General features: G+C 40.6%; 1 protein-coding gene across 4 annotated transcripts in view; it reads right to left on the minus strand.

Annotated features, from left to right (window-relative positions):
• Positions 1-342: 342 nt before the first annotated feature.
• fynb (FYN proto-oncogene, Src family tyrosine kinase b) overlaps positions 343-12,351 on the minus strand; it is a 58,315-nt gene continuing 46,306 nt past the window's right edge. For 2 of the 4 annotated variants that reach the window (XM_037086369.1, XM_037086370.1), the window contains 8 exons: positions 11,348-11,451; positions 10,486-10,635; positions 6,728-6,892; positions 5,583-5,762; positions 4,753-4,829; positions 3,898-4,051; positions 3,598-3,729; positions 343-1,820 (listed from right to left, as the gene is read on the minus strand). In XM_037086369.1, coding sequence (XP_036942264.1) covers positions 1,612-1,820; positions 3,598-3,729; positions 3,898-4,051; positions 4,753-4,829; positions 5,583-5,762; positions 6,728-6,892; positions 10,486-10,635; positions 11,348-11,451 — 1,171 coding nt within the window. In that variant the 3' untranslated portion in view covers positions 343-1,611. Of the gene's footprint in view, positions 1,821-3,597; positions 3,730-3,897; positions 4,052-4,752; positions 4,830-5,582; positions 5,763-6,260; positions 6,417-6,727; positions 6,893-10,485; positions 10,636-11,347; positions 11,452-12,351 lie in introns of all 4 variants that reach the window. The other 2 variants (XM_037086373.1, XM_037086371.1) reach the window with 2 other exon arrangements.

Raw genomic sequence — 12,351 nt, forward strand, 5'->3', positions numbered from 1 at the left:
ACAAGCCTGCACAGATTATTAAAGGAGTCTTCAGTGTGCCACAGGACACGTATGCATATGTGCACACGCACCACAAAAAGAATGTTGTCACACATCTGAATGTGGTCTAAATGTATGAGCTGAAATGCATCCTTCAGAGCATTCACACCTGTACTTGAAGCATTCCAAATTGGGATCGGATCACTCAGGATGGGTGGGGATTCCAGGTCTGAACAGGGCCTAAATCCAAAATCACTTTATAATGCTGTATTTTACTGCAAACACAGAAACACTGCATGCACACACCCAACAGAATGTTTAAGCAAAGCTGAAGCATACAAACACTGTCATATTGAAAGGAAGTGTGTTGGAAACAGTGTAAAATATTTATTGTTCTTTTCTGAGTTGAATGCCAAAACACCAAGATAACAAACCAAGTTAAGTTAAAAAATTAAGATGAAACCATATCAAGGAGGAAAGTTAGCGACACTTGAAACCTTTAACTGTACAACTGAAAAAAAGAGGACTTTCCATTGGCCATGAAACCATCTGCAATCTTCAGATCTCTCTATCTATCCTGAATTGTAACATAAATTGGCTCTGAGCCTCCGCTGAACATACAGTACAACCGACTCTCAAAAAGGTTGAATAAAAACATACTCTGCAAAAAGCAAAATAACTCAGGAGGTGAGGTGGTCCAAGTTCAGCTGCAGGCTCAAGTGAAGGATGGGCAGGAGACAAAGAAACAGCCAATGTCTACGCCGAGGAGTGACTGCTTAAAGTAGACATACATACTCTCATCTTAAATGTATCCATTATTTCTTTCTGAAGGCTAAAAAAACCACTCATGGTAGAGAGACAAAAATATTTCCACCCACATATTCTTTAGAAGCATGGAAGGATGTTTACACGCTGTGAGATATATTATCATTTGTAAAAGAACCTTGTTCCATACAGCAGTTGCCTAACAATTACTGCTCTGGAGAAGCTTTAGGGGGTGCAGTAAAAGAAAGGGAAGCTGATGGAGGACTGCCTCCTGCTCATCTCCAGAAGCTTTTGCAATACTACCAACTAAAAAGTAATCAAGCAGAAATCTTGGGGTGCATCTTTTTTACATGTATTGGAAAACCAGAAAAAAATATATCATGAGGCTTTCAGTTCAATCTCTAGAAAAGAATAGTGGAGCTACAGTGTAATACATTTACAGATTAACTGTGCTGACATAGTTCTCTTCCCTTGTCTTTAGCAGTTATTATTATTTTTTTTTTTTCAGGAGAAAATAAAATCTCAAACAGAAGCAAACAAGTCAACCGAAACAAGCCTTTCTTATTTACATTGAATACGGGTATTCATTTTCTTATCACAACCTCAGTTTAGTCTGTCTGTCCTCCGTCCCACCTGCACAACTTCCCATGTTTTTTTTTCGCATTTGCAGAGTTCAGACACTAGGGACGTGTCGGAGACTGAGGTTTGTGGTTCAGGGGTTGGTGGTGGAACTTAAAAGCTCAGTTTGAGCTAAGGAGGCTGTAGACATCCCTAAAATTAAGTCATGGCAGGGAGAGCTCCAGAGTTTTGTAACAGCACTGTTTTTTCCCCAGCTCTGGGTCGACCCCGAGGGTGCAGGAGAGTGGTTTAGAGGTTGTCCCCAGGCTGGTACTGAGGCTCAGTGGCTGTGAAGTAGTCCTCCAAAAATGCTTGCAGGTACTCGAAGGTAGGCCGCTCCTCAGCATCCTTCTTCCAGCACTGCAGCATCAGCTCGTGCAGTGAGATGGGGCAGTCCTGGGGGCACGCCATCCTGTAGCCACGCTCCACCTGCTCAAGCACCTCGCGGTTGTTCATGCCTGAAAAACACATGGTGAAGATGAGTCAGTACACCTAGGGCTTTTAACTGCTTTGATTCAGCCTTGGTGACCTTCAAAACAAGCAGACAGCCATCTCATTACACCGATGGTGCCAATTTTTTTTCTTAAACAGTTCAACCAAAACTAAAAATACAGTCATTTTTGACCCACTCCCATGTTGACGGAAAGTCAAGTGAAGTTTTGCAGTCCACAGAATGTATCTGGAGCGTCACAGCAAAACATTGTTGCACCATTCTCCTAAACAACTGAACTAGCTTGGGACTTGTAAAAAAATAGCCACCCTAAGAGGGTCTCCATATAGCTCGTACAGTGAATCCAGCCTACAAGATATTTACACCCCTGATAGGCTTGTACACCCACTTCAGACAGGGTGCTTTGTAAGACTTTTAGCTTAGCAGCCACAGTTAAGATTTTGGCTTAAAACATGTGAATAAAAACTTTGTGGACTGTTAAAAATGTTCCTTTAACACCTCAAATCTGAGTTTCATTGTCTCTTTAGTTTGGAGCCAAAGCCCTACACTGAACACCCTGAGGTAGGTACGAATTATTATTTCATTATATCATTTACTCCATTAGTACTTAAGTAAGTATACACCCCTTTGGACAATGTCCCCTTTATTGATTTTATAAATGGAATCATCTGCTTATTGACTTTACAAAAAAAAAAGTCAATTAAAAAATATATAATGTAAAAGAAGTGATTGCATATTTTATTCACCCCCACCAAGTCAGTATTTAGTCGATGCACCTTTGGCCGCAATCACGGCACAGAGTTTGTGTGGAACAGACTCAATCAGGCTTGCACCTCTGGACACTGCAATTTGACTCAATTTGACTAAATGCAATGTATTCCCTCACTGTCTCCAAGTTTGGGCAGAGAAGTCTTTGTGCGTCTTCAAATGCTTTAGAAGGTTTCTGGTGATGAAAGTGAAAAGACTCTTGCGACCTCTTGGCTACTGAACATGTTGCCTGAACTTCCTGTGTTGGCTATTAAAGCAGCGAAGAGGAATTGATTTTCAGTGTGTAACGTTACACAGACCCAACTGGGAGGGGTCCTGTTTCTTCACAGAATTGCCAATACTGACACCTGCATTTTCGTAAGAATCAGCAGTACTTCCGATACTGGTATTGTAATCAGAACTCTATGATCACTGAACTAGGATTATGTAAGCTAAATGTGTCCCCCTTATAATGTTGTAAGACTAATTAAACTTAGAAAATTACTAAACTTTAAATTAAAAGTACTATTTGGCCACTGCCAATCTGTGTGAAGGACCCACAGACTGCAGTTCCTGCTAAGCTGCTAAACATCTGTTAGCATGATGCTGCCCCTATCAGCTCACTGCACATTAACCTTACTCACCTTCTTACTGAAGCACATACAGCCAACTAGCCCCATCTGGACAAACATGTGTTTTGCCCCTTTCTTGGAGCTGCACTCTGAGTACACTGTGACTCCCCTTTGCTCTCTTTTCTGTCTCAAATTCAACTACCGCAGGCGAGCAGTGGTAATTAACGGTTATGTCACCATCAGTCCATGGACGGTTGCATTAAAGAACCTTTGACTCCCATTAACAGGAGGAGGGACTGCCGGTTGTCATAGAGAGAGTTGTGTGTGCTTTGGTAACAACACTGTATTTCATACAGAAGAGCTTTCTTCTTATCAGGCTCTTTATCATTGTCTTCCAAGTAGCTCAAGGTGAAGGCTACATCACACAGAGCCTCTGCTGTCTGTTTAACTCTTCACTCTTCTCACCTGGGTACGGCACCCGACCCTTGGTGACCAGCTCTGTCAGTAAAATGCCAAATGACCACACATCCGATTTGATGGTGAACTTCCCGTACAACGCAGCCTCTGGGGCGGTCCACTTGATAGGGAACTTTGCACCTGGAGGAGAGCAGATGACATGCGCATGAATGAACCTGCTCATCTGCAGGCGAACTTACATTTTACAATTCAAGATCAGTTGACTTTGTGGGAATCTTATATGTGGGAGCACTAGGTATGTGCATTTCACATCACGTGTGTTAGCGTGGGAGGACTGGGAAGACCCACCTTGCCGAGCGGTGTATTCGTTGTCTTCTATGAGCCTGGCCAGGCCGAAGTCAGCGATTTTGCACACCAGGCTGTCTCCCACCAGGATGTTGGCGGAGCGCAGGTCTCTGTGGATGTAGTTCATCCTCTCGATGTAGGCCATGCCTGCTGCCACCTGGAACACAGCACAATGAGAGCAGCTGCATCTCACTGAAACATCATCTTTGTATTATTTCTGCTGGATACTGCAACTATGATCTGCTTGAGGATAAATGTGGGTAGAGCTTTTCCTACATAGTTGTGGTACAGTGTATGTATTTTTCAGTGCATCAAAATATGAATAATTATTGCCTAGAAGTGTAAGTTGGAGCTCATATTAAACTTTTTTTAAAAATGAATCATTCTAATTCGGTATTATATACTCTTCTACAATACAAATTGCCGTTCTCGCTGTTATGCTGCTCACAGTCTTGTCTTTTTAACAGAAATAACCATTTTCATTCACTTATTTTTATGCAAAAGGATCAGAGCCACTGTATTAAAAAAAAAAAAAAAAAAAAATCTGGTCAGAATTCTGAGTCTAAACTGACATTGCACAACTTCTTGCAAATAACTGCAGTATGGAAGTTCAAAATGGTAGATACTTAATAAGTAAACGAGCAAGAAATGCAAGAAATAATTATTAATAAATGGCAAAACTCTAATTTTTGTAGTAAAAAGACATTAGTGTGAAAGTCTTTGGCGATACATGAGAAATCCTTTAGCCAGTAACCTTCTAGTTGGGTTGTTTATTAGGGGTGTCACAGTCACACTTCTTCTCTATAGTCCATTGTCAGCAGATACAGTATAACATGAAGTTTGTTGATCCAGGTGTACCTGTGCTGCCATGTCCACCAGGTTAGGCAGCTTCAACCCACGTCCCTCTCCATCCTTCAAGAAGTCCAGCAGGCTTCCTACAGTGGACAAAAACACATGTCCACGCTCACATTGAGACACTGGAGGCCCTTTACATGAACTGTGTTGTGATTCATTGTCTTCTTGTTGATGTGTTCTAATTTATTCATTTATTTATTTTCTTGTGTCACTTCTTCCTTTTTGAGTTTTTCCTGCGTGTTTTTCCCTCTGCTTCTCTGTTCATTACCTCACCTGTACTGCACCCTGCTTGCTTTTTGTTTCCCCCAATCCTGCCTCCAGTGTGTCTGTGTTTGGCTCCTCAACTATTTTCCCCCCTTAAAGCGTAACAAACTCTCTATAATTTAGTTATTACCAACCACAAGAGCGATGTGACAGCTGAATGTTTTGGAGACATGAGCTTTGTAATTTGCCCACAAACGTCTACTTAAATCAACAACAATGACAGTTGATGTAAATACAGGATGGAGCAACCTGTATCTGTGAATGTGGACAATAACTGCAGGACCAGCATGCTAAATTACATATCCCATTATGGTGAAGGAATAACCTGCACCTGGGAGCAGAATATAAAGTCAGTCATGAGCATAGTAGCATGGCTACATGCTACTGGGTCTCATCTTTAGTACATGGATTTGATGATACAGTTTTGTTAAAATAGAAGAACATGTTTTACAGAATTTATGAGACAGCATAAAACATTGGCAGGAACTTATTTGGACCAAATCCTTTTACAAAGACCTGTGTGAATGCCTGTTAATGAGAAGTGTGAGCATGTGTTTGTGCTCATCTACCTTTGCCCATGTACTCTGTGACGATGTAAATGGGCTCCTCAGAAACCACAGCGTAAAGCTGCACCAGCTTGTCGTGGCGGAGTTTCTTCATGATCTGAGCCTCCTCCAGGAAGGACTCAGGGGACATGGTGCCAGGCTTAAGAGTCTTCACTGCTACTTTAGTGGTGCCATTCCATGTTCCTGGCATATGCACACACATGCTACCATCAGTACAGCAGGAACATATTCCAAATGACATTGACTCGACAATCCTGCCGTCTAACCTGAAGATATGATTTACAGCAGAGGCAACTGAAGTCAAAAACAGGGAGGGAAGTCCTTCTTTGAAATGACAATGATAAATGGTTATGGATCAGGACAACCAGTATATCTGTAATTATCATGTTGTGCTAAAGGATAATTAAATGGGTATGAGATTTAGGGTGCATCTTAATTTGAAATGGCTTTCACAAACCAGGAGAGCAATCCAGCAGTCCCAGATTGGGACTATCACATTCTTTTTAGTTTTTGTTTCAAGCAGAGCCCCAATATTTACTGAAGCTGCGGCAGGAATGCTTGAGAGGGATAAGGTAGCATTTGTAATCACCTCTTATTAGGAAACACAATTACAAATTATTTGAAATAAATCAAAATCTTCACATTTATTTCCAGGATGGTCCAAGGGGAAAACTCCCTTACCGTAAAACACATCAGCAAAACATCCTGTCCCAAGCTTTACTTCCAACTCAAGCTCTTCTCTGCTGATCTCCCAGGCATCATGACTCAAGCCCACAGTGTCAGGGATGTAGTTCACACACACGCCCGTTAAATTAAAGCACAAACCATCCGCACTCTCTACAGGGGGAGGGAAGGCAAGGCACACAGGGTTAACTACCAGAGGAACATGCAGTGAGGAACACAGAAGGGAGCCATCTTTAGACTGTAAGAGCAGAGCCCCTGAGGCACTGGATGTTTTTTTCAAGATGATGTTGGGAAGGAGGGCTCAGAAAAGTATTTACCTTGCAAAACCCCTGATGATTATTAAAATGTAATTTCCCATCTCATTTGATCCATGCCTCTCCCATGCCAGATTATCTGATGTCTCTGCTGACTCAGTGTGGTCCCTTCCATGTGGCCTCTTTTTCTGGAGGCGACTAGACCCGTACCCATCCAAACCTCCCCAAACTGCCCGTTCCCAAGCCGCTTGATGAGCTGCAGTGACTCCCGCGGGATTTCCCACACATCTTTGGTTTTGACAGACAGGTCAGCGAGACGAGGCATTCCTTTGTGGCAGGGAACCACCAAGCGACAGCAGAGCCCAGCCGCTCGGTCTACAGAGGCCACACAGCAATGCATAAATAAGAACAAGGAAAAAGAGGGATGTACAAAGAATTAGCAGAGCATTCTGCAAGAGGGAAAGGATAAAAGAAACGCAGCTACTAGAAACAAGGATGACAAAGAGCAGAGTAAACAAGAAAGCTGAAAACCACATCCTCTGTTTACTTCTTTACCTTATGATGACCCCCTGTGGTTTAATTAATTCAAGTCAGATGCACAATGAATAAAACTTGGGGGAAAAAGTGATGTTTTTCTGTTTTACTTTTTAAAGTTACTCATTTACTTGAGTTACTCATCAAAAGTCAAGTTTTTATTTTGATGACCATTTTTTACTCTACTCAAGTAACTGTGAATGAAAAGTAATTTCAGAACTTTTACCCGAGATTGGTTTTTGGCTAGTCTACCACATTTTGCATAATGACTATTTAAACCCTTACTTTCCAACTTGTTGTTTGATCACTGATTGATTTTTTTAGTAGTGAATATAGCGTAGTAAAGTATGAGGTTTAACGATGGTGACACTGAAGTCATGTGAACGTGATGTAGTCAGTTTAGAGCTTAACATTGTATATTGACCATTTGATGATTCTGGTTGTTAATTTGTTTGTTACAGGCTTGCCACTGTTTGGTGTGGGACACTTAAATAAACCAATATAGCAAGATGTATCTTTGCAGTATTGTCTTAGGGATAAGTGGTAGCAAAACATTACTTAGGGCTCAACTGTTCCTTTTAATTATTTTTCTAATAGCTGCAAAAGCTGAAGTACCAAAGCAGCAAGTACAGATCATAGGAAAAGTATGGGCTCTCTATTATGGCTCACTTTTGTTAATGGCGTTTGCGACTCACTTTATTCTGATGACAGTAAATAATGGAAAGAGATAGCTTTGGGTGTCAGTCACTTAGCTGGGAAATGCACATCTACAGCTGTGGTTAAACATAAAGATGGAGTTCAGGGTTTTTACGCACCATAAGATGCATTAACAACCACGCTTGGTTAGGCGACAGTGTGTTGCTCCAGCTGCTTCCATTTTGATCCTCTCTATTGGCTGTGTAGGACTATTAGCTGATGATCGGAATCAGCGTCATGAAATCAAACACCTGCTTTTATTCTGGAGGAAGCTCTCATGTTTGCCTGTACAGACTAGATGGATTAGGGCAGAGTTTCCATTGGTACTTTAGACTCTCCTTCCTCACCACTAACAGTGATAAGGCCCAAGGTTATTTGCACAGGGCAGTAAAAAAGAGATAGGAGGATTCAACCTGAGACTTGGCCATCAAAGCCCATCTGCTGCCTCAGATGCTCCACTCACATATCAATACAGGACTACGTTCACTCTACTGACCATTATAAAACCTGTCAATATGCGGACTGTATCCTTGCAACAAGCATCAAAACAGGCAGTGTTTTCTAAAAAGTCGTGGCTTGATCAGATTTAAGTTCAGTTCAATTCATGACTCACAGATGAAACCTTGAAGATTAAACCAGTACTCAATTTTTATGTTTCTGCAGTCAGAGCAATAAATTCAGCTTGCTTAGTTATGCAATTAATTCATCAATTACCTGAACAGTGCTCATTTCTGACTGTGGTGCCACCAACAAAAACAACAACCTGAGAACAATGGATGAATGAGCTGGATGCAACACATTGACTCCACCAGTTATTGCCAAGATTGTCTCATCATCTTGCAAAAAAGCTTCTGCCATAATCATCATTTAAAAGGGGCTATGATCACAATACATTTAATATTTCAGTATCTAAATCTTGCTGAACAGTGGCCACAAGTAGTGACAGGATTTAACCAGTTCAAAATTGGTATTTTGTGTGATTTAGCAGTTTCTGAGCTTAACACTACTGTTTTGACTACAAAAAATGACATGTTTATGACGTAAGTTTTGTCTTTCAAATTTTGTACTTTAAGATAGCATTTATGTAACATAGTGATCCTACCTTCTCATGAAATGAAATAGAGCAGAAACAAGTGGTTATGCAATTAATTTGCATTTAAGGTCTGAAATTTGACTTACAATCTCATGAGATTTGAAATACTGATGTCAAAATCATAAAATGGTAAGACTAACTTAGTGTCTTGATATTTTTCAATTCCTTAATTGTTATACTTGCAGAAAATGGGTTTCAAGCACATTCAGCAAAGACTCATAAAGATAGCAAGCTCTTAAGTTTGCTCACAGTAACTAACATTAGCCACCAGTATCTGCTTGCAATACCAGACCAAGTGGCTATAGCAAGAGGTGTTTTGTGATTTTTAACAATGCTTTATCACATTCAGATTTGCAGCCTAGCATAGCAGATTCTCAAGGTGCTGTGTCTTGTTCCATTCTCATCCTTGCCCTTCCATCTAAGGAATAGCTACATTATACGATGCATCAGGATATGCTCTTTAACTCTTTAGACATGAAAAATGGGGCAAAGCGGAAAGCAATAAAAGCACCAGCCTCGGAAAAAGTCAAGGTTATTTGAGTCTTATTGTCAGCTCAATGCATCATCCAAGTGATAAAATGTAGAGTAACAGTTAGTGTGCCATGACACAAATACATACAGAAAATCCATAGTGTTGATTTAAGGGCTTAAACACCAATATGTCAATGTGCTATTTAGAGCATGACAGGAAAAATACCCTTTTCTCGGTGGAGGAAACAGAATATGAGAGATAAAACAGAACAAATGTAAGAATAAGATCACAGATGTACATAATCATCACTCCTGGACACGGGGTTATAGAAACAAAGGAGAAGAAACTTCATGAAAGGGTCACGTTTCTTGTGCTGCTCAACAGATCTGTATTTAGAATGAATGTGAATCTAAATCCATTAAACGTGCCTGTGACTAATTTGACTTCATAGTAGTTTTCCATTTCTTTATGGTATGTCTAACCTTTTTAGACTTGTTTCTAAAAACGTGCTAGCAGACCATATTTATAGTGGCCTGTGCTCTCCCACATGATCTGACTTTAATTGTGGTGGTGAATTTCCAGCTGGGGTAACAACAAGAACCATAAACAATTCTAATTTGCAAACATTTAACTTGCTTGTCACCTAATTTTGAGGTAACTCAGATGTTCAAAGCTGCTGATGTGTACATTTTCCAAATGCAGCTGTCTTTAGTGGCTGTATTTTCCAGCGTATTCCTCTGCTTCTGTCCAGAACATGTCTTAAATACCAGAATATTCACTCAGAACCATGAGGATATAGCCTAAATTTGATGACAATATGACACTAACTGCAATACTTCCATACATTACCAGGGATACGTTCAAATATTAACCAGAATATATTCCAAAATTAACTGAAAAAATCTTAAATTTAACCACAATGTGTTGTCAACTTAACCGGAATACTTCCTAAAATCTTCCTGAAAGAGAAATGTACAGGTTACAATCTGAAATATAATCAAATTCTGCAATAAACATCAACAACAACAAAGCATTAGTCTTCAAAAACAAGTGGTAGTTGTGGTACAGTGAGTGAGAGGCTCTAAAATAAACCAAAACATTTGCTAAAAACCTCATGTAATTTACATCTAAATACAGAAGTAGTATAAATTTCATTAAAAAGAGTAGTTGTACCCGAGTAGTGCTGAACCAGCTGCTGCAGTGTTTCAAACTGAGCTCTGGTGGTGATGTAGTAGCCACCGCTGTCCAGCTTACGTATCTTATAGTGCTTGACATGGTCACCTTTCACATCATCCCAGTCTCGTATGGACAAGGAGAAGGCCCCTGGGGAAAACATAGTTGAGCTGAGTTAAGCCTCTGAAAATCAAGAACTTGCCTCAATAAAATTAATAATATCTTAATCAGAAATTACATCTTTTAATAATAAAACCGTAGAAATTGGACTAGGCATTCAGCACTGACTTTGAGTTGACATATTACAACTTGCTGCCACATAAACAGTTCAGTAGCTCACACTGCTGGAGTTCATGCAGGAAATATCAGGTTCTACTTAATTGTACACTATCAGGCTGTTGCAGTCAGGCTGATAGACAGGAGTGATGATAAATCAACATTTTTAATCTAGCTTATAGAGTAGAAGCAAAAAGCAGTATCTCAGAGCGGAGATCAGCAAAGAGCTCTGGATCAGAGCAGAATCTGATGTGAGTGTGGGTCTTTATCACCCCAGAAGGTCTGGCTCTCAGCTGAGAAACATCTACACCCCTCCCACTCTGCACAGCCATCCACCTATATGCCACGCATGCACATTTTTTGCTACAGGTTGAGTATTTTTTACTCATACTAATACTCAAAGGTGCTAATTTCACATCAGTTAACATCAGCTGTGTCACTTGCCCCACCCAGCTGGAATAGATGCAGATGTACGTTAATCTGAGTCTTTGCCCTGACTTCGTATGAAATGCTTGCTTTCTATTTGAACACACCTTTGCAATTAGAGTCACACAGACTGACAGTGTGAGTGTGTCTGTGGATTTACCCTTAGTGGTTTCACTCTCTCGGATGAGATAGGTTCCTCGAGGGTTGCCAGTAGACAGCAGCTGCCTCTCTGCATCCTTACGGCCCAGTTTACCAAAGTACCAGCTGCAGTTACAGAAGGAGACAGGTTAACTTAAACAGCAGATTTAAAGGACCCTGAATCACTGGAGCAAGTCCCAATTTGCTTGCTCTTGCTTCCTGATTTTGTTCGAATCATGTATAATTTGACTGTACTTCCACTGTTGGTCAGAGTGATTCTGAAGGTCATTCTAAGAAGAACACACTGGCAGAAAATCCTGCACAGTCCCACTCACCAGCAACCATTGTAGTGAATTTAGTTTATTGGTATGGATGTTAGCAGTTTGACTCTGACCAAGCAGCCAGTTTGTCAAATGGACTGTGACAAGTGCATGCCTTGCTGTCAGACCTGTGCATAAGTGATTGATAACTCACAGTCTTTAAAACAACTTCTTTTTACTTTTGATTCCCAGCAGGGTCAGTAAAAAGTAAAAAGCGTGACACCAGTGTGTGTAATTCTCAGATGTAGCTCTGTGTTGTAAAGCAGGGCAGCACCCACACCTCCTCTATGTGTTAAATCCCAGCATGCTCCTGTTGGTTCATAATGAGATTCTGCCTCACATTAATCAGAATGGATCTTTATTCAGAATCCTTCCCATGTTAGGTCTGTAGCAGCATGATGCTGCACGCACAAACAAAACTACACACAAGACGAGGAAGATTTAAACATTTGTGTTTCCTTATAATTTTTCATTAATTGTATGTCAGAGTGAAACATATTGGTTTAGGGGTAGCCACATGTTCATGCCACAATGCATACACTCAATGTCATTTACATTTATGGTATTTAGTAGACGCTTTTTTCCAAAGCAACTTACAGTAATTCATGCATTCATACATTGATGGTGGTGGCTGCCATGCAAGGTGCTGACCAGAACATTAGGAGCAGTTTGGGGTTCAGTATCTTGCCCAAGGACACTTAAATAA

Source organism: Acanthopagrus latus, chromosome 22 (assembly GCF_904848185.1).
Source record: "Acanthopagrus latus isolate v.2019 chromosome 22, fAcaLat1.1, whole genome shotgun sequence".
NCBI lineage: Eukaryota > Metazoa > Chordata > Actinopteri > Spariformes > Sparidae > Acanthopagrus > Acanthopagrus latus.